Source organism: Mus pahari, chromosome 8 (assembly GCF_900095145.1).
Source record: "Mus pahari chromosome 8, PAHARI_EIJ_v1.1, whole genome shotgun sequence".
Taxonomy (NCBI): Eukaryota; Metazoa; Chordata; class Mammalia; order Rodentia; family Muridae; genus Mus; species Mus pahari.
The window spans coordinates 52,210,494-52,232,738 of NC_034597.1; the positions used below are offsets into that span (position 1 = coordinate 52,210,494).

Sequence of the window (22,245 nt, forward strand, 5' to 3'; positions counted from 1 at the left end):
AGATACAACCTATACATGCTTTTATAACAAAGCACCACACTCCTGCACTTGTGTAGTTACTTGTAACCCTTTCTCTAATCTGCCATCCTTGTTAGCTACAGACCAGGTCTGAGTTCATGTCCGGGTGTTTATTTCCAGCGCTCTAGCACTTAGTATTGCCTGACAGACAAATACTGCTGGTGAGGAGGTTATTCCAATGAGACTTACAGTCTCTGTCTTAGCCCTGAAATCGAGTCCAATGAACCCCAGTGCACAAGCATATTCCACAGAGATGCAGTGATATACATAATAAAATAAATGACTTGCATAGAAAGGTTAGTTGTCCATGGGGGTAATTCTTAGAATTTTATGACTATTGATTGTCATAAACAATAGGAATGTTTGATAAATTCACCTTTTTCTTATCAGACTGAGAATTAAGTGTAATTTTACTTTGTGTAAATGTTAAAGTACTTCTAAAAATTCTATTTCCCCCTTTCTCAATTTGTCTCTAGGCCCTCTGACTGTTTTATGCTAATAGCCTGTGAAAATGCCCATAGTTAGCTTCCAGGTTGCTGTGAACACAGTATAATTTGTGCTTATAAATATGCACTCCCCTTCTTTGCTATTTTCTGAACTAAGTCTCAGTTCTTACATAGTTTAGGGTTAATTTGCATCAAAATAGATCTTTAAATCTTAAATGCATATACTGTTTGGAGCTTTGTTTACACCTTTTGCATAATGCTGTGTGGAGATTTTGCAGACAGCATTGCTCTAAAATGCAGAGTAATTTCTGTAGTGAACTTGTGAAATATTGACTATTCTGGTCTCTCTAAGCGCGGCTTTAATTATATTCTAGCACAGCAGCTTCTCTGGGGATACTCAGGTAGGATCACTGACTGAATGTTGTGTTCATTTGAAACCTGATTTATTTATTTATTTATTTACTTATTTATTTATTGTCATTTGTTGGTGTGCTGAATCCTGTGTTGTTTTGTTTTTAACCTAACTAGCTAGAAATTCTGTCAATCTTTTTTTTTCTTTCTTGCTGGAAATAACTTTTAAAGGAGAGAGGAAACTACTAATATAGGCTTTTGTTATTGCAAACACTGATTTTTAAAAAACACATTTAAATGACTTGAAAACCTTCATAATTATTTAGTTTCAAATAAAAGACACTTGTGAAATTTGCATGTTAGAATGCTTAAATGGGAAAGAGTGGCATGACTGCATTTCTGTTATGCACACAAATGCTCAGAGGAGAAAGGAAGGAGGGGAGAACATTCTGGAAACTGTTAGGATTGTAGCCCAGTGCCGAGAGAGACCAGTGCGAGTAGAAAGTCCCTGTCTGAACTACAAGGAACACTAAAGCGGCCAGTCTCCTATTGCTCGGGATAGTCAGCTGATCTTACAGTGCCAAGTGTATCATTTTATTGATTGCCCATCCTTTTTGTTTTGTCTTAATAAATACCTTTATTATTATTTTCCAAAGTTCAAAATTTAAAGGATGCAAGATTTGCTTTATAGAAATTATTTTTATACATATACTTTGAAGCAGATTATACATTTATACATATATAAAATTAAGGACTAAGTCATTATTAGAGTGATAATTTCTATAAATATTAATTTTGGCTTCTACATTATATTAAAAGTATCTAATGCTTTATCAATAGCTCTTATATTGGGAAAATGTAGTAAAAGAGGCAACAGAGTCGTGATGTAAGTAGTTACCCTGTTAACGCCTGCCCTAGGGACTGTCCCATTTTGGTTACTGAATCTCTGTTGCTATAGGAGATCTATTCAAGCCCAAGCCAAGCCTGATAGTGTATGTCTGTAACACCAGCTGCTTTGAGGCTAAGGTAGGAAGATTGTAAGATTGTAAGTTCAAGACCAACCTGAACTACAAAGTGAGTTCAAGGCCAGCCTGGACAACTAAAAATCTATGAAGAGAAAAGTAAAAGGAGGGTTGGGATATCGCTCAGTAGTAGGGATTTTGCCTAACTTGCATGAGACCTACTAGCCAGTGCCCAATATTACAAGAAAAGTAACAACCAAAGGCCAAAGCCAAGATGTCCGTGGCAGAATATCAGTGCACACTTTCTGGGAAGCAGTTGGGCCATTCGAGCTGGAATAAGATGCTTCTGAAAGGCCCAGAGGCCAGCAGCACCACATCTAGGTGTGAGTGCTGGTGGAGTCCTGACTGGCAGGCACTGGGCCGCCTTTTCCTTTACTCCCCCCAAGCCTCTACAATTTTTTTTTTTAATCTCTTTCTTCATTCTTTTTTTGTTTTGTTTTTAAGGTTGTGACTGAGAAGGGACTAGCAGGAAAGAAAGGATGGGATACTGTGGTTGGGATGTACAAATAATAATAATAATTCAAAAAAGAAAAAGATATGACTCATATTTAGTACATTGTTTAATTGGACTTTTCTCATTCATGTGTATTTACAAAGGCTTGAATTTTCTATATAATGGTACATTATTAGAACTTGTCAGCCATCAAAGCTGCCATTGCCACTGTGTCTCTGAAAAGCAAAAGAACTTCTGTGTACTCAGCACCTTGATTTCGCATTGTCTAGTGGGGTGAATCTCTGAAGGAGTTCACTTTAAGCATTTAGAACTAAAATGTTATTGTTAAATGAATTTTTACACCAACTGATATTTCTACTCTCTGACCTCGTTGCATTTATTCTCAAGGTTAGCAAGGATCATAGACACGGGAATAAATAGAAACAAAAATAGCACAGTCTCTGAGTAGAGACTGGTTGTATTCATGTTGTTTTCAGTATAATACATGGTAATAGTTTGCTGTCCTTGGGAACATTTTTTTCAGAAGCATAATTAAATATGTCTTGACCTTGCTGTTAGTTGTAAAAGCCACAAGACCCACAAGTCATTTACTAAAATGCCTAAAAACTGTTTTGTTCATCCTAGTAGAGGTGCTTAGATGCCTTCTAATGGGGACATAGAGACGCCTATGTGAACATTTATACTTCAGGGTTAAACGCAGTAGCTAGACTAAAGCCTGAATGAACTTAATGTACTTAAGTTTGTGCCGCTCCACATTTTCTCTCTCCTTTACTTCCTATTGTTTTTCCAGTTGAGCATGACTGATGTGTTAGTTGCATGTTATGTGTGCGGTGTGTGTGTTTTGACATTTTATTTACATATTCATACCAAGTAATTTTTCTAAAGGTAAGTATATGTTTTATAAATTGCCACATTCTACGTAAGGCTATTGGGCAGGATTATCTATAAGGCTCATGTGATGTGACAATTTACATGGAACATACATGATACATATTTAAGATTTTGCTTTCTGGGTATTCTCAATTTTAATTTTTAACATTTTTATATCTTTAAAAATATATCTTCATTTAGACATAGATATTCAATATAGGTAGTTCTATTCAGTAAGCACTTGAGAAAACATTATTATAAATTAAATTTAATTCACCCCATAGCCCAAAGAAACTATATTGATTATATTACTAACATTTTCATTTTAAAAATATTACTTGAGTTACTCTGTTACATGACAAGAAAACTGAAAATGTTTCTGAATCTGTATGGTATCACTCTCCTGAAGTTTCAAAAGTGTGTCTTGCTGAGATGGTTTGAAAATAGCATAACAGATAATGTTGGGGTAGAAAGTAGAGCCTTTGAAACAAAGATGTCCTTCCTTGACTAAAACATGCTAGAGTGGGGCGAGGGAAACATGGGGTTGACATGAGAACAAATAGTATCTTCAATCACAAGTCCAAGTTCTAGCTACTTTGTACTAGAGACAGTTAGCTTTTAGGGAATCTCTAGGCCCTTCATTAGAAGGCCTGTATAGCACCTCACATGTGACATTCTCAAGAAAAAAAAGTTACATACAAAAGTTCCAAGAACCTGAAGTCTGTCCCTCAGAGGTATACTGTTACAGTTTTTCCCAAATTTGCTCCTAGGGAACTAGAAGTTTTTTGCACATAGGGGAAAGATAAATGTTAGTTTCCACATAACTGATTTTGAGATGTTTTATTTTCCTGTATGGACAAATTCATACCTAAAGCTACATGGTTGCTTTTTGTTGTTACTGATGTTAAATATCACAACTCTGACATACAAAATACATTTTAAATAAATGTTAATTTCTAGGCAGTCTATTAAGATAATCAACTGTTCCCCTAAGAGGAAGAAATGTTATTAGTCTCCTAGTTTACAAGCATGCAGAAGTAGAGTTGTTTTGGTGGGAAGAATACCTGCCCTTACAACAACAGCCACATGTTCAGTTAGGTACCCCTGAAGCACTTCTACAAACTCCCCCGCTTCTGCAGAGCACACTTTAATAAATAGCAACCTTGGAGAAACTGTGCCTGTGCCCTGTATAGAACCATCCGCTTTTCCAGAATGGTGAGTTCAAGTCTCTAAGACAGTAACTGACACCCAGTTGCATATCTATTAGAGACTGAAGGGAAATTCTACGACTCACTGCTACCGCATTTCAGAAAGTGCAAGTTTCTGAAATGGAGACTCCAGCTTCTGTATGACTTTGAGCAAGTGAGGTGCTGAAAGTGTAAAACAACCCTAAACATATTTGTATTGGATCTACTTATCAATGTTTACCCATTAAGTGAAAAAATATGTAAATTTTATCTGCATTTTTGGTAGTTTTACTTGTGGACATCTGAACATTAAACATTTATTTTTTTGTTACTGATTCCATCTGTAGAACACTAGATACTTTTGAGTACATATTTTATGACCTTTTTATATTTACTTAGAATAAGCACTTTGTGGAGAGAATGACTTCTCTTAGAGGTTATTATAAGTATGAGTTTCTGTATAGGCTATCATTATTTTAAAATTATTTTAGTCTACTTATACTGGATATTTGCATTTTTTAAGCAGCTTTCCAATGGCATCTTAAATTTGAAACTGGAAGAGTTTAAAGTAGAATTGTGCATAACATTCTGTGTGTGATCTACAGGAAGACCATGTACTCAGCTGCAGCTTCTAAATCCAGAGCGATTTGCACGTCTTATTAAAGAAGTCATGAATACATTCTGGCCTGGTCGAGAGTTGGTGGTTCAGTGGTATCCATTTAGTGAAGACAAACGACACCCATCCATTTCATGGCTTAAGATGGTTTGGAAGAATCTCTATATACATTTCTCGGAAGATTTGACTTTATTTGATGAGATGCCACTTATCCCTAGAACTACACTGAATGAAGACCAGACATGTGTGGAACTCATTAGACTCAGGATCCCATCAGGAGTCATTTTAGATGATGAAACTGAAGCTCAGCTTCCAGAATTATTAGCAGATATTGTACAAAAACTTGGAGGGATTGTCCTGAAAAGACTAGATACCTCTATTCAGCATCCACTCGTTAAAAAATACATTCATTCCCCACTACCGAGTGCTATTTTGCAGATAATGGAGAAGATACCACTACAGAAGTTGTGTAATCAAATAGCATCATTACTTCCAACCCACAAAGATGCTCTAAGGAAGTTTTTGGCCAGTTTAACTGATACCAGTGAAAAGGAGAAAAGAATAATTCAAGAATTGACAATATTCAAAAGAATTAATCACTCATCTGATCAAGGGATTTCCTCTTACACAAAATTAAAAGGATGTAAAGTTTTGGATCATACTGCTAAGCTTCCAACAGATCTACGGCTATCAGTTTCAGTAATAGATAGTAGTGATGAAGCCACCATTCGTTTGGCAAACATGTTGAAAATTGAAAAATTGAAGACTACAAGCTGTTTAAAGTTTGTTTTAAAAGATATTGGAAATGCATTTTATACACAGGAAGAGGTAACACACCTTATGCTGTGGATCCTTGAGAATCTCTCCTCTCTTAAAAATGAGAATTCAAATGTACTTGATTGGTTAACGCCACTAAAATTCATTCATATGTCCCAGGGACATGTGGTAGCAGCTGGTGATCTCTTTGATCCTGATATAGAAGTACTAAGGGTTCTCTTTTATAATGAAGAAGAAGCCTGTTTCCCACCTGCAATTTTTACCTCACCAGATATCCTTCACTCTTTGAGACAGATTGGCTTAAAAAATGAAGCCAGCCTAAAAGAAAAAGATGTTGTACAAGTGGCAAAAAAAATTGAAGCTTTACAGGTCAGTTCCTGTCAGAATCAGGATGCTCTCATGAAGAAAGCCAAAACACTCTTACTGGTCTTGAATAAAAACCACACACTCTTGCAGTCTCCTGAAGGGAAGATGGCATTGAAGAAAATAAAATGGGTTCCAGCCTGCAAGGAAAGACCTCCAAATTATCCCGGTTCCTTAGTCTGGAAAGGGGATCTCTGTAATCTTTGTGCACCTCCAGATATGTGTGATGCTGCGCATGCAGTTCTAGTGGGCTCCTCACTTCCTCTTGTTGAAAGTGTCCATGTGAACCTGGAGCAGGCGCTTGGCATCTTCACAAAGCCTACTATCAATGCTGTCTTAAAACACTTTAAAACTGTTGTTGACTGGTATACTTCAAAAACCTTTAGTGATGAAGATTACTATCAGTTCCAACATATTTTGCTTGAAATTTATGGGTTCATGCATGATCATCTGAGTGAAGGGAAGGAATCTTTTAAAGCCTTGAAATTTCCATGGGTTTGGACTGGCAAAAATTTTTGTCCTCTTGCCCAGGCTGTGATAAAGCCAACCCATGATCTGGATCTTCAGCCTTATTTATATAATGTGCCTAAAACCATGGCAAAATTCCACCAGCTGTTCAAGGCTTGTGGCTCAATAGAAGAGCTGACATCAGATCATATTTCCATGGTCATTCAGAAAGTTTATATCAAAAGTGAGCAGGAGCTGAGTGAAGAAGAAAGTAAACAAAATCTTCATCTCATGTTGACTATTATGAGATGGCTCTATAGCAGTCAGATTCCAGCAAGCCCTAATACACCAGTTCCTATTTATCACAGCAGAAGTCCTTCCAAACTTGTCATGAAACCAATTCATGAATGCTGCTACTGTGACATCAAAGTTGATGACCTCAATGACTTGCTTGAAGATTCAGTGGAACCAATCATCTTGGTACATGAGGACATACCCATGAAAACTGCAGAATGGCTAAAAGTTCCATGCCTTAGTACAAGACTGATCAATCCTGAAAACATGGGGTTTGAGCAGTCAGGGCAAAGAGAGCCTCTTACTGTAAGGATTAAAAATATTTTGGAAGAATACCCTTCCGTGTCAGATATTTTTAAAGAGCTACTTCAAAATGCTGATGATGCAAATGCCACGGAATGCAGCTTCATGATTGATATGAGAAGGAATATGGACATAAGGGAAAATCTCCTGGACCCAGGGATGGCAGCTTGTCATGGACCTGCTCTGTGGTCATTCAACAATTCTGAATTCTCAGATTCAGATTTCTTAAACATAACCAGGTTAGGAGAGTCTTTAAAAAGGGGAGAAGTTGACAAGGTTGGGAAATTTGGTCTTGGTTTTAATTCTGTGTACCACATTACTGACATTCCCATCATTATGAGCAGAGAATTTATGATAATGTTTGATCCAAACATAAATCATATCAGCAAACACATTAAAGATAGATCTAATCCTGGAATCAAAATTAATTGGAGTAAGCAGCAGAAAAGACTTAGGAAGTTCCCCAATCAGTTCAAACCATTTATAGATGTATTTGGCTGTCAGTTACCTTTGGCTGTTGAAGCTCCTTACAGCTACAATGGAACTCTTTTCCGACTGTCTTTTAGAACACAGCAGGAAGCAAAAGTTAGTGAAGTTAGCAGTACTTGTTATAATACTGCGGATATTTACTCCCTAGTGGATGAATTTAGTCTTTGTGGGCACAGACTTATCATTTTTACTCAGAGTGTAAACTCAATGTATTTGAAATACTTGAAAATTGAAGAAACCAATCCTAGCTTAGCACAAGATACAATAATAATTAAGAAAAAAGTTTGCCCCTCCAAAGCGTTGAATGCACCAGTTTTAAGTGTTTTAAAAGAAGCTGCTAAACTCATGAAGACTTGTAGCAGCAGCAACAAGAAGCTTCCCACTGATGTGCCAAAGTCATCTTGCATTCTTCAGATCACAGTCGAAGAATTTCACCATGTGTTTAGGAGGATTGCTGACTTACAGTCACCACTGTTTAGAGGTCCAGATGATGACCCAGCTACTCTCTTTGAAATGGCTAAATCTGGCCAATCAAAAAAGCCATCAGATGAGTTGCCACAAAAGACAGTAGATTGTACCACATGGCTTATATGCACATGCATGGATACAGGAGAAGCTCTCAAGTTTTCCTTGAGTGAAAGTGGAAGAAGATTAGGGCTGGTTCCTTGTGGGGCAGTAGGGGTTCTTTTGCATGAAACCCAGGAACAGAAGTGGACCGTGAAACCACACATAGGAGAAGTGTTTTGCTATTTACCTCTACGAATAAAAACAGGGTTGCCAATTCACATCAATGGGTGCTTTGCTGTTACTTCAAATAGGAAAGAAATCTGGAAGACAGATACAAAAGGTCGATGGAATACCACATTCATGAGGCATGTCATTGTGAAAGCTTACTTACAAGCACTCAGTGTCTTACGGGACCTAGCCATTGGTGGTGAGCTGACTGATTATACTTACTATGCTGTGTGGCCTGATCCTGATCTAGTTCATGATGACTTCTCTGTGATCTGTAAAGGATTTTATGAAGATATAGCTCATGGGAAGGGGAAGGAGTTGACAAGAGTCTTCTCTGATGGGTCTATGTGGGTTTCCATGAAGAATGTGAGGTTTCTAGATGACTCTATACTTCAAAGGAAGGATGTTGGTTCAGCAGCCTTCAAGATATTTCTGAAGTACCTCAAGAAAACAGGATCCAAAAACCTCTGTGCTGTTGAGCTGCCTTCTTCAGTAAAAGTAGGATTCGAAGAGGCTGGCTGTAAACAGATACTGCTGGAAAATACGTTTTCAGAGAAACAGTTCTTTTCAGAAGTCTTCTTTCCTAATATTCAGGAAATTGAAGCAGAACTTAGAGATCCTCTGATGAATTTTGTCCTAAATGAAAAACTTGATGAGTTCTCGGGAATTCTTCGTGTTACTCCTTGTGTTCCTTGCTCCTTGGAGGGCCATCCTTTGGTTTTACCTTCAAGATTGATCCATCCTGAAGGACGAGTTGCAAAGTTATTTGATACTAAAGATGGGAGATTCCCTTATGGTTCCACACAGGATTACCTCAATCCTATTATCTTGATTAAGCTCGTTCAGTTAGGCATGGCAAAAGATGATATTTTGTGGGATGACATGCTAGAGCGTGCAGAGTCTGTAGCTGAGATTAATAAAAGTGACCATGCTGCTGCCTGCTTAAGGAGTAGTATTCTGCTAAGCCTTATTGATGAGAAGCTAAAAATAAGGGATCCTAGAGCAAAGGATTTTGCTGCAAAATATCAAACAATTCCCTTCCTCCCATTTCTAACAAAGCCAGCAGGTTTTTCTTTAGAATGGAAAGGGAACAGTTTTAAGCCTGAAACCATGTTTGCAGCAACTGACCTTTACACAGCTGAATATCAAGATATAGTCTGTCTTTTGCAACCAATTCTCAATGAAAATTCCCATTCCTTTAGAGGCTGTGGTTCAGTGTCTTTGGCTGTTAAAGAGTTTTTGGGTTTACTAAAGAAGCCAACAGTTGATCTGGTAATAAACCAGTTGAAGCAAGTTGCAAAATCAGTTGATGATGGCATTACATTGTACCAGGAAAATATCACCAATGCTTGCTACAAGTACCTCCATGAAGCAATATTGCAGAATGAAATGGCCAAGGCAACAGTTATTGAAAAGCTAAAGCCATTTTGTTTCATTCTAGTTGAGAATGTATATGTTGAGCCAGAAAAGGTTTCTTTTCACTTGAATTTTGAAGCAGCACCATACCTTTATCAGTTACCTAACAAGTATAAAAATAATTTCCGTGAGCTTTTTGAAAGTGTGGGTGTGCGGCAGTCATTTACTGTTGAAGATTTTGCCCTAGTTTTAGAGTCTATTGATCAAGAAAGAGGAAAAAAACAAATAACAGAAGAGCATTTTCAGCTTTGCCGACGAATAATCAGTGAAGGAATCTGGAGTCTCATTAGAGAAAAGAGACAAGAATTCTGTGAGAAAAAGTATGGCAAAATATTACTGCCAGATACTAACCTGCTGCTGCTCCCTGCTAAGTCATTATGTTACAATGACTGTCCCTGGATAAAAGTAAAGGATTCCACTGTTAAGTATTGCCATGCTGACATACCCCGGGAAGTAGCTGTAAAACTTGGTGCAATACCAAAGAGACATAAAGCATTAGAAAGATATGCATCCAACATCTGTTTCACAGCTCTAGGTACAGAATTTGGGCAGAAAGAAAAACTGACCAGCAGAATTAAGAGCATTCTCAATGCCTATCCTTCAGAAAAGGAAATGCTGAAAGAGCTTCTTCAAAATGCTGATGATGCAAAGGCCACAGAGATCTGCTTTGTGTTTGATCCTAGACAGCATCCTGTTGACCGAATATTTGATGATAAGTGGGCCCCACTACAAGGGCCAGCACTGTGTGTTTATAACAACCAGCCATTTACAGAAGATGATGTTAGAGGAATTCAGAATCTTGGGAAAGGCACCAAAGAAGGAAATCCTTGCAAAACAGGACAATATGGAATCGGGTTCAATTCCGTGTATCACATTACAGACTGCCCTTCTTTTATTTCTGGCAATGACATCTTGTGTATTTTTGATCCCCATGCCAGATATGCACCAGGAGCCACATCAGTTAGCCCTGGACGCATGTTTAGAGATTTGGATTCAGACTTTAGAACCCAGTTTTCAGATGTTCTAGATCTGTACTTGGGAAACCACTTTAAACTGGACAATTGTACAATGTTTAGATTTCCTCTGCGTAATGCAGAAATGGCACAAGTTTCAGAAATTTCTTCAGTTCCATCATCAGACAGAATGGTCCAGAATCTTTTGGACAAATTACGGTCTGATGGAGCAGAACTTCTAATGTTTCTCAACCACATGGAAAAAATATCTATTTGTGAAATAGATAAGGCCACGGGAGGTCTGAATGTGCTCTATTCAGTAAAAGGCAAGATCACTGATGGAGACAGGTTGAAAAGGAAGCAATTCCATGCCTCTGTAATTGACAGTGTTACTAAAAAGAGACAGCTCAAGGACATACCAGTTCAACAAATAACCTACACTATGGATACTGAGGATTCTGAAGGAAATCTGACCACATGGCTCATCTGTAATAGATCAGGATTTTCAAGTATGGACAAAGTATCCAAGAGTGTTATATCAGCTCACAAGAACCAAGATATCACGCTCTTCCCACGTGGTGGAGTAGCAGCCTGCATTACTCACAATTATAAAAAGCCCCACAGAGCCTTCTGCTTTCTGCCTCTCTCTTTGGAGACAGGGCTGCCATTTCATGTGAATGGCCACTTTGCTCTAGATTCAGCCAGAAGAAACTTGTGGCGTGATGATAATGGGGTTGGTGTTCGCAGTGACTGGAATAATAGTTTAATGACAGCCTTAATAGCACCTGCATATGTTGAATTACTAATCCAGTTAAAAAAACGGTATTTCCCTGGTTCTGACCCAACATTATCAGTTTTACAGAACACACCCATTCATGTTGTAAAGGACACATTAAAGAAGTTTCTGTCCTTCTTTCCAGTTAACAGGCTGGATCTGCAGCCGGATTTATATTGCTTAGTAAAAGCACTTTACAGTTGCATTCATGAAGACATGAAACGTCTTTTGCCTGTTGTTCGGGCTCCAAATATTGATGGCTCGGATTTGCACTCTGCAGTTATAATTACTTGGATCAATATGTCTACTTCGAATAAAACTCGACCGTTTTTTGATAACTTGCTACAGGATGAATTACAGCACCTTAAAAATGCAGATTACAACATCACAACTCGAAAAACAGTCGCAGAGAATGTCTACAGACTGAAGCACCTGCTCTTAGAAATTGGTTTCAACTTGGTTTATAACTGTGATGAAACTGCTAACCTTTACCACTGCCTTGTAGATGCGGATATCCCTGTCAGCTATGTGACTCCTGCTGATGTTAGGTCCTTCTTACTGACTTTCTCTTCTCCTGACACTAATTGCCATATTGGGAAGCTGCCTTGTCGTCTTCAGCAAACTAACCTAAAACTTTTTCACAGTTTAAAACTTTTAGTTGATTACTGTTTTAAAGATGCTGAAGAAAGTGAGTTTGAAGTTGAGGGACTGCCCCTGCTCATTACACTGGACAGTGTCTTGCAGATTTTTGATGGTAAACGACCTAAGTTTCTAACAACATACCATGAATTAATTCCATCACGTAAAGACTTGTTCATGAACACCTTATACTTGAAATACAGTAGTGTTTTGTTGAACTGCAAAGTTGCAAAAGTGTTTGACATTTCCAGCTTTGCTGACTTACTCTCTTCTGTGTTGCCTCGTGAGTATAAGACCAAAAATTGTGCAAAGTGGAAAGACAATTTTGCCAGTGAATCTTGGCTTAAGAATGCATGGCATTTTATCAGTGAATCAGTAAGTGTGACAGATGATCAGGAAGAACCAAAGCCAGCATTTGATGTCATTGTTGACATCCTTAAAGACTGGGCATTGCTTCCAGGAACAAAGTTCACTGTGTCAACCAGTCAGCTTGTGGTTCCTGAGGGAGATGTGTTGATTCCCCTGAGCCTCATGCACATTGCTGTGTTCCCAAATGCTCAGAGTGATAAGGTTTTTCATGCTCTCATGAAAGCTGGCTGTATTCAACTGGCTTTGAACAAAATCTGCTCTAAAGACAGCGCATTAGTTCCTCTGTTGTCATGCCACACAGCAAACATAGATAGCCCTGCAAGCATCTTGAAGGCTGTACATTATATGGTTCAGACATCAACATTTAGAACTGAAAAACTAATGGAAAATGACTTTGAAGCACTTTTGATGTATTTCAACTGTAATTTGAGTCATATGATGTCCCAGGATGACATAAAAATTTTAAAGTCCCTTCCATGCTACAAATCCATCAGTGGCCGCTATATGAGCATTGCAAAATTTGGAACGTGCTATGTGCTTACCAAAAGCATTCCTTCAGCTGAAGTGGAAAAATGGACACAGTCATCCTCATCTGCGTTTCTTGAAGAAAAGGTACATTTAAAAGAACTGTATGAGGTGCTTGGCTGTGTGCCAGTAGATGATCTGGAGGTGTATTTGAAACATCTTCTGCCAAAAATTGAAAATCTCTCCTATGATGCAAAATTAGAGCACTTGATTTATCTGAAGAATAGATTGGCAAGCATCGAAGAACCATCAGAGATTAAGGAACAGCTTTTTGAAAAACTGGAAAGCTTATTGATTATCCATGATGCCAACAATCGACTAAAGCAAGCGAAACATTTCTATGATAGAACTGTGAGAGTTTTTGAAGTTATGCTTCCTGAAAAATTGTTTATTCCTAAAGAGTTCTTTAAAAAATTGGAACAAGTAATAAAACCTAAAAATCAAGTTGCGTTTATGACCTCCTGGGTGGAATTCTTGAGAAATGTTGGACTGAAGTACCTGCTTTCCCAGCAGCAGCTGCTGCAGTTTGCCAAGGAGATCAGTGTGAGGGCAAACACAGAAAACTGGTCTAAAGAAACACTGCAAAGTACAGTCGACATCCTTCTCCATCACATATTCCAGGAACGAATGGATTTGTTATCTGGAAATTTTCTGAAAGAACTGTCCTTAATACCATTCTTGTGTCCTGAACGGGCCCCCGCTGAGTACATTCGGTTTCACCCTCAGTACCAGGAGGTAAACGGAACACTTCCTCTTATAAAGTTCAACGGAGCACAAGTGAATCCAAAGTTCAAACAATGTGATGTACTCCAGCTGCTGTGGACATCTTGCCCTATTCTTCCAGAGAAAGCCACACCGTTGAGCATCAAAGAACAAGAAGGCAGTGACCTTGCTCCACAGGAACAGCTTGAGCAAGTTTTAAATATGCTTAATGTTAACCTGGACCCCCCTCTTGATAAGGTCATTAATAATTGCAGAAACATATGCAACATAACAACTTTGGATGAGGAAATGGTAAAAACTAGAGCAAAGGTCCTAAGGAGCATATATGAATTTCTCAGTGCAGAAAAGCGAGAGTTCCGTTTTCAGCTTCGGGGTGTGGCCTTTGTAATGGTAGAAGACGGATGGAAACTTCTGAAGCCTGAGGAAGTAGTAATAAACCTGGAGTATGAAGCTGATTTTAAACCTTATCTGTACAAGCTGCCTTTAGAGCTTGGCACTTTTCATCAGCTGTTCAAACATTTAGGTACTGAAGACATCATTTCAACTAAACAATATGTTGAAGTGTTAAGCCGAATATTCAAAAACTCCGAAGGAAAGCAGTTAGATCCTAATGAAATGCGTACAGTTAAGAGAGTGGTTTCTGGCCTATTCAAGAGTCTACAAAATGATTCAGTCAAGGTGAGGAGTGATCTGGAGAATGCTCGAGACCTCGTACTCTACCTTCCAAGCCAGGATGGTAGGTTGGTGAAGTCGAGCATCTTGGTGTTTGATGATGCGCCACATTATAAAAGTAGAATCCAGGGTAATATTGGCGTGCAGATGCTAGTTGATCTTAGCCAGTGCTACTTAGGGAAAGACCACGGATTTCACACTAAGCTGATAATGCTCTTCCCTCAAAAGCTTCGACCTCGTCTGCTGAGCAGTATACTTGAAGAGCAGCTTGATGAGGAGACTCCTAAAGTGTGCCAGTTTGGCGCATTATGCTCTCTTCAGGGAAGATTGCAGCTTCTCTTGTCTTCAGAGCAGTTCATCACAGGACTCATTAGAATCATGAAGCATGAAAATGATAATGCTTTCCTGGCCAATGAAGAAAAAGCCATAAGACTTTGCAAAGCTCTAAGAGAAGGGCTGAAAGTTTCCTGTTTCGAGAAGCTTCAGACAACATTAAGGGTTAAAGGTTTTAATCCTATTCCCCATAGCAGGAGTGAAACTTTCGCTTTTCTAAAGAGATTTGGCAATGCAGTCATCTTGCTCTACATCCAACATTCAGACAGCAAAGACATTAACTTTCTGCTAGCCTTAGCGATGACACTTAAATCAGCAACTGACAATTTGATTTCTGACACATCATACTTAATTGCTATGCTGGGATGCAACGACATTTACAGGATCAGTGAGAAGCTTGACAGTTTAGGGGTGAAATATGACTCCTCTGAGCCATCAAAACTGGAACTGCCAATGCCTGGCACACCAATACCTGCTGAGATCCATTACACGCTACTTATGGATCCAATGAATGTTTTCTATCCTGGGGAATATGTTGGGTACCTTGTGGATGCTGAAGGTGGTGATATCTATGGGTCATACCAGCCAACATACACATACGCAATTATTGTGCAAGAAGTTGAAAGAGAAGATGCTGACAATACTAGTTTCTTAGGAAAAATCTATCAGATCGATATTGGCTACAGCGAATATAAGATAGTCAGCTCTCTTGATCTGTACAAGTTCTCAAGGCCTGATGAAAGCTCCCAAAACAGAGACAGTGCTCCCACCACACCAACAAGCCCCACCGAATTCCTGACTCCCGGGCTGAGAAGCATTCCTCCTCTTTTCTCTGGCAAGGAGAGCCACAAGTCACCCTCCTCCAAACACCATTCCCCCAGAAAGCTCAAGGTGAATGCTTTACCAGAAATCTTAAAAGAAGTGACATCAGTGGTGGAGCAAGCCTGGAAGCTTCCAGAATCAGAGCGGAAAAAGATCATTAGACGCTTGTATTTGAAGTGGCACCCTGACAAAAATCCAGAAAATCATGATATTGCTAATGAAGTGTTCAAGCATCTGCAGAATGAAATCAACAGATTAGAAAAACAAGCTTTTCTGGATCAAAATGCAGACAGAGCTTCAAGAAGAACATTTTCAACCTCTGCATCTCGATTTCAGTCAGACAAGTACTCATTTCAAAGATTTTATACTTCGTGGAATCAAGAAGCCACAAGCCATAAATCTGAAAGACAACAGCAAAGTAAAGAGAAATGCCCTCCTTCTGCTGGACAGACATACTCTCAGAGATTCTTTGTTCCTCCCACTTTCAAGTCAGTGGGCAATCCAGTGGAAGCCCGGAGATGGTTAAGACAAGCCAGAGCAAACTTCTCAGCTGCCAGAAATGACCTTCACAAAAATGCCAATGAATGGGTGTGCTTCAAGTGTTACCTTTCCACCAAGCTGGCTTTGATTGCAGCCGACTATGCTGTCAGGGGAAAATCTGATAAAGATGTAAAGCCAACTGCACTTGCACAAAAGATAGAGGAGTACAGCCAGCAGCTGGAAGGACTGACAAATGATGTGCACACATTGGAAGCTTATGGTGTAGACAGCTTGAAAACAAGATACCCTGATTTGCTTCCTTTTCCGCAGATCCCCAATGACAGGTTCACATCTGAGGTTGCCATGAGGGTGATGGAATGTACTGCCTGTATCATCATAAAACTTGAAAATTTTATACAACAGAAGGTATGAACATAAAGAAAAAAGCAGAGCCAGCTCTTGAATGTGTTATAGCACAAACATGAATCGTTACACTTCATTCAGCTTCATTCTCAGTATCTAGGAATTGTGAAGCACACAGAAGAGTGTTCTGGAAGCATTTTGAAGCTGTATGGCTTTTAACAGAAACTGTAACACAATTGAAACCCAATTTTGAAGTTAGCAGTGAGCTGCAGAGTTTCTAGGTGTGTTTAAACAATTGGGTGGCACATTATTGAACTGCACTTTATGTAACCAAAGCTTAGCAGTTTGTTAGGTAAGAGCCTGCACATGTCTCTGGTGAGGAAGGAGTTAATTTTATGTTTTTAAACATGTTTTTGAAGCAGTTAAAGAAACACTGGACAGACTGATTTATTTGGACATGTGAGGGGAATTGGGTTTGGGGGGATTATCACTTTTTAAGTGGACACTTTTAGATACGTTATTTTCTTATCAGCTGGATCTGATTATGAATTTGTTCAGTTTCACGTTTTTAGTTGGGCATTTAAAGTGTACAGTATTTAATCCTGACTATTACTTGACTAAGAGTATGAAGGTGGTCCTTGGAGTGCACTGGATGCACTTTCCATCCTTGTTTTGAGTTTTTATACCTTGTGTTTGTGGGCTTCCTGGCTCGTGAAGATAACCTATGGAAGTCTCAGAATGCTGGCTCATACTACCATAAATTGCTTCCAGAAATGCTTCCCAACATGATATTTAGCAAAGAACATTGGAGTTTGTGTACATATTTTCCACAGATGTCATAATTTGTATAGTGTGGTTGAACAGGATGCAATCTTTTGTCTAAAGGTGCTGCAGTGAAAAAAAAAACCCAACTGTCTTTCAATATGGCACTTAGTGGGAATTTAAACATTTTTACCTTATGCACATTAAAATTGTTCAAATTGTTGAGATGATATGCAGAAGTTTACAAAGGGAATTATCAACTTATACTGTCCTCCATGAATGAGAACTGAGACATCTAATTTTCATAATGTTCAAAAGATCTAACATACATATTTAACATATTCTTTTACATAGAGTCAAAGAAAGGAAATAATAGCTTATGTAAGTGCACTGGCTGTAAATGATGCTAAATATATTTTATGCAGTTAAGGGCTTACATACAGAACATGTTAGATTTTTTTTTTTAATTTTATTTGTAAAAAGGAATGTTAATTGCTTCTGGATGTGAATCATGAATATTTCTGCTGTTAATATTAAGTGCCATGATTTTAATAAAAAATGCATATAGAAAATCATTTTTGACTGGTTATTTTTAAAACTTTTGATTTGAGATTTTATTTTTACTTTATGTGTATGGGTGTTTTGCCTGCATGTATCTGTGTACCACCTGGATGCAGTACCCTCAGAGGCCATCAGGTCCTCTGGGACTAGAACAACACATGATTGTTAGCCACCATGTGGATGCTGGGACCTGAGTTCTCTGGTAGAGCAGTCAGTGCTCTTAACTACTGAGCCATCTCTCCAGCCCTTGGGTTATTCCTTGAAAAATATAGTTTGTTAGAAATCAAACTCTGTTTTCTCCTGTTAAGAGTTTTGGTGCGCATGTGTAGGTGTTCATCGTGAGTTTGGGGCTAGCTCTGTCCTGTATGTCTTATGCTGGGATGTAAGTTTTATCCTGGTTAACTGATGTAAAGTACATGATGCATGCAGCCTTACGAGGTGCTTACTGATTTACTTAAGAGCTTGCTTCAACTCTGAAGGGAACAGTTGATATATATGATGGGGTAGGTTTAAAAATAACTGCCATATCTGGCATCTCTTGACTGTCCCTGTGTCTCAGGACAGCACTGCGCTAGGTGCTGGTTCCCATCTGAGCCCTAACTTCCAGGAAGTGTTTTGTCCCTCAGAATTCTGAAGTTAAGTGACTGAAGGCTAGCCATTCTGTGGTGCTAGCCCATTCTACTTAAAATGTGTGTGCTGTTTTGGTGCTCAGATTCAGCACTTAGAACTGTCTCTGTCTGGCCTTGGTGATAGCTGAAGTAGCTGAAAACTCACAGTTTCTAATGCTGTGATGAAACACCACAACCAAAAGCAACCCAGGGAGGAAAGACTTTATTTTAGTTTACATGTCCCCGTCACAATCTGTCGTGAAGGGAAGTCAGGGCAGGAACTCAAGGCAGGAACATGGAGGTAAGGACTGAAGCAGAAGCCATGGAGGAGTGCTGCTTGCTGGCTTGCTGTCCACACACTGCACGTATCCACACATTGCACGCATCCACACACTGCATGGCTGCCTCTCTGCAGCTGAACCCAGCCTCTCGTGTTTGTAGAAGTTGCATGGCTGGTTCCAAGCAGCTTCATCCCTTCTTCCCTGTATGTGGAAGGCAGCATTAGGCCTGGAAGGCTCAGAGCTTTCTTAGATGCTGGGAGATGAAGGCCCTGATGCACCAGCTAAAGATGTCAAATTAGCATCAGGTGTCTATGCATTCAGCTGCTGTAGTTGGTGTTTGGCTGCAGTGAGTGTATCCCAAGGGAAAATGATCCGACCAATTTAGGGTGACATTTCGAGTTAATCTCAGTAGTTACCTGGGACCTTGGGCCTCATGACTGGCTAGCCTGAGTCTTTGTCACCAATTGGAGGAAAATTAATACCTACCCAGAAGAGTTGTGAGCACAAAAGGAAGTGAGACACTTTTACACCTTGGTCTGGAAAAGTGTCATTTTTATTGCTTGTAAGTATGCATACAAAAAGCATGACTAAGTTTGTGTACTTTCCTTAATTACATATTGAAAAATCATTTCAACCTCAAATTCCCTGCAAACCCTGGAGATCTCTTGGTGAGATCTGACACACTGGACTCAGCTGAAGGGAGCACTTGAGGTTTAATCTAAAGGAAAGGCTGTGCACCATTTTAGAATCAGCCAGCCATGTTTGGGAGGAGACAGACGTCTGCTGCTGAGTACTATAAATTGTTTCAGGGTGGCAATTCAGCATGAGAGATCCGGGGAGAGGCTGGAAAGATGAATACAATGAAAAACGTTCCTGGCATTTCTTTGTGTCGTTCTGAAGCCAGGTAGTGTTGGCCCAACAGTTCCATAGGCACGTTCCTGCCAGCATGCTTTTAGCAATGAGCCTTCCAGCTCCAATCCAGCTGCCAGGGCGTAAAGGCTGAGGCCACAGCTGTCGTCTCACCAAGACATCGCAGGTGTGCTGCCGAAGAGGCAGTGGTCAAAGACAGACGTGGCTGTATTCCTCGCACGTGGTCACCTCAGCAGCCATAGACAGGTACAGCTTCCCATCAGGACAGGCACAGATCTCATAGAATCCATTAGAGCTGCCAGAGGGACCCTGTGTCCCCTGCTTCAACTTGGCCAAACCCACAGTTTCAGCATCGAGCACCAGCTGTTTGGGAGAAAGTGAGCCGTGAGGAAGGAGGAACAAACCACACCAAGGGAAATTCATATTCCAGCATATTCCGAGAAAAGGTAGTTTCCTCCCATCGAAAACCAGCTGGGTACCTGCCTGTGCTCACATCCTATCAGAATGGCCGAGCTGGGTACCTGCCTGTGCTCACAACCTATCAGAATGGCCGAGCTGGGTACCTGTGTGCTTGCATCCTATCAGAATGGCCGAGCTGGGTACCTGCCTATGCTCGCATCCTATCAGAATAGCCGAGCTGGGTACCTGTGTGCTCGCATCCTATCAGAATGGCCTAGCTGGGTACCTGTGTGCTCGCATCCCATCAGAATGGCCGAGCTGGGTACCTGCCTGTGCTCGCATCCTATCAGAATGGCAGAGCTGGGTATCTGTCTGTGCTGCCATCCTATCAAAATGTCCTTTAACGGGGAATTCTATTCTTTGAACAGGTCAGACTGAGCATCCCTCTCCAATGTGGAAAGAGGCCATACTTTTCTTTACCCCTAGCTGGGAAAACTGACCCATTGTTTTACAGTATTTACAGTAAACTCTTAATATTATTTGAAACCCTTCTGTCTTCTCTTCAGTGCTGAATGGACTAGACCTGAGGACTAAAGCAACTATCAGGTTTGGTTAAATAGGAACATTAGCAAAGAGCCACTGATGGGGCTCTTTCCTAGCAGAAGCCATTCTGCTAAGGATTTGAGAACAGTGGCCTTGAGCAGATATCCCCTTCCTCCCAGGATGCACTGGTTGAAAGGAAATGGGTACTTTGTAGGTTGGCAGTGTCTGCACTGTCCACAGCTTAGCTCTCTCTCTCTCTCTCTCTCTCTCATTCCTTTAGCTTTTAACCCGAAATCCCATCTCATCCAATCCCTAATGAGCTGTCGGCATTGCTGAGGACAGACAGCTTACTCTGTGTGACCTTGCCCGGGGCAGAGGCAATCCAATGGGCCCTGCGAAGGGCTAGAAGATGGATCTTTTGAGTACTTGCTTCTCCCTGGTAGGCTGTTAACTCGGCCTCCCTGCCTCTCCTGTCTGGTGGCTCATAGGTTAGTAGGTTAATTGTGTCCACCCCTTTCTTTTCCTCTGCTGACAGCCCACTGTGTTTTGCTGTTCCCCGTGTTAGGCAGGAGTTCAGACTTCTCTATCCTCCCTTTGTTCAGCCCCTAGTCATAGGGGATGGCAACTGGGATTATAGGTCCCATTGTGGGCTACATGCAAAAATGCTGCAAGGATTCACAGATGGAAATACGGCCGTTTAAAACCTGAAGCTTCATGCACTGTGTGATAATACTGTGTCTCCACAGTAAAATCACACAACCCTTGATCTTGCCAGCTCCAGATCATATTAAGTTCCTCAAGTTTCAGTTTGTAGGTGATGTTCATGTCTTCCCTGTCAGCTGTCCTTGCCTGGATTCCGTCCACATACCTGAAGTGGCTCCTCATGACCTTTAGGACATCACAGTCCATCCTAATTACATTGTCCTATTTATGTTAAGTGAATGTCAATTCAGAATATTACGCTAGTGTCTCAAGCCCACAAGACATGATCGAGCAAACATTTCCCCCATTGGTTTAATGAGGAGACAGCCACAGAGAGCCAGCAAACCTTCCAGAATTCACAAATATATTTACAGCATAGGACTGATAAACCACAGGGGCCCAGGCTTCCTGATTTGTGACTTCCCTGGGCCCTGCTCTCCCTGCCCTGGGCTTTGCAGTAGTCTGCTAACTATCCCTGGTGTGAGCCTGGGGCATAGCTGAGGAGGGAGCGGGTAACCATGCACTTCCACTGCACTAGTGACATAGGACAACACTACACACACACACACACACACACACACACACACACACACACAGAGGTGAAGTGGCAACTTAAGGGTTCTTTGGAGAGTCAGTTGTGTTGGATGGTATTTTTTTGCTGAGATGGACACAGGTGAAAGACTGATTGTATACATGTGCTGAGGCCAGACATGTGTGGGGTGAGGCAAGGCACGTGGGAGGATTCGTGATGTTTGCAGCGTCTAAATAGGACTCGACAGAGGGACAGAGATAGAGTGTGGCTTTCTGGTACAGCTAGCTGTGCAATGCTCGTGGGTCTCGTGTCTTTGCTGATCTTTGCTTCCCTGAGAAAGGCACAGCCGAGAACTTCTGGTGTTCCTCCTGGTTCCTCCTGCTGACTTGAGCCGAGGCTGAAGCCTGGCTTTCTCTGACAGATCATGTCACTGCTGTTGATTTGTGTTTGCTATCCGGACTACTAAACTGAACTGCTGGTGTTTGCGAGAGGATCGACCTGCCACTGCCTGCTAACCTGTGAACTAAACTGCCAATTTCCAAACA

General features: G+C 40.4%; 2 protein-coding genes across 6 annotated transcripts in view; one reads left to right on the forward strand and one right to left on the reverse strand.

Moving 5' to 3' along the window:
* Positions 1 to 17,779, forward strand: part of Sacs (sacsin molecular chaperone) — a 78,286-nt gene extending 60,507 nt beyond the window's left edge. For 2 of the 5 annotated variants that reach the window (XM_029541297.1, XM_029541298.1), the window contains 2 exons: positions 839 to 865; positions 4,954 to 17,779. In XM_029541297.1, the coding sequence (XP_029397157.1) occupies positions 839 to 865; positions 4,954 to 16,511 (11,585 nt within the window). In that variant the 3' untranslated portion in view covers positions 16,512 to 17,779. The remainder of the gene's footprint in view (positions 1 to 838; positions 866 to 4,953) is intronic. The other 3 variants (XM_029541299.1, XM_029541300.1, XM_029541301.1) reach the window with 2 other exon arrangements.
* Positions 17,780 to 18,534: 755 nt separating this feature from the next.
* Positions 18,535 to 22,245, reverse strand: part of Sgcg (sarcoglycan gamma) — a 37,752-nt gene continuing 34,041 nt past the window's right edge. Inside the window, exon 8 of the mRNA XM_021203743.1 lies at positions 18,535 to 19,887. Within this exon, the coding sequence (XP_021059402.1) occupies positions 19,714 to 19,887 (174 nt within the window). The 3' untranslated portion in view covers positions 18,535 to 19,713. The remainder of the gene's footprint in view (positions 19,888 to 22,245) is intronic.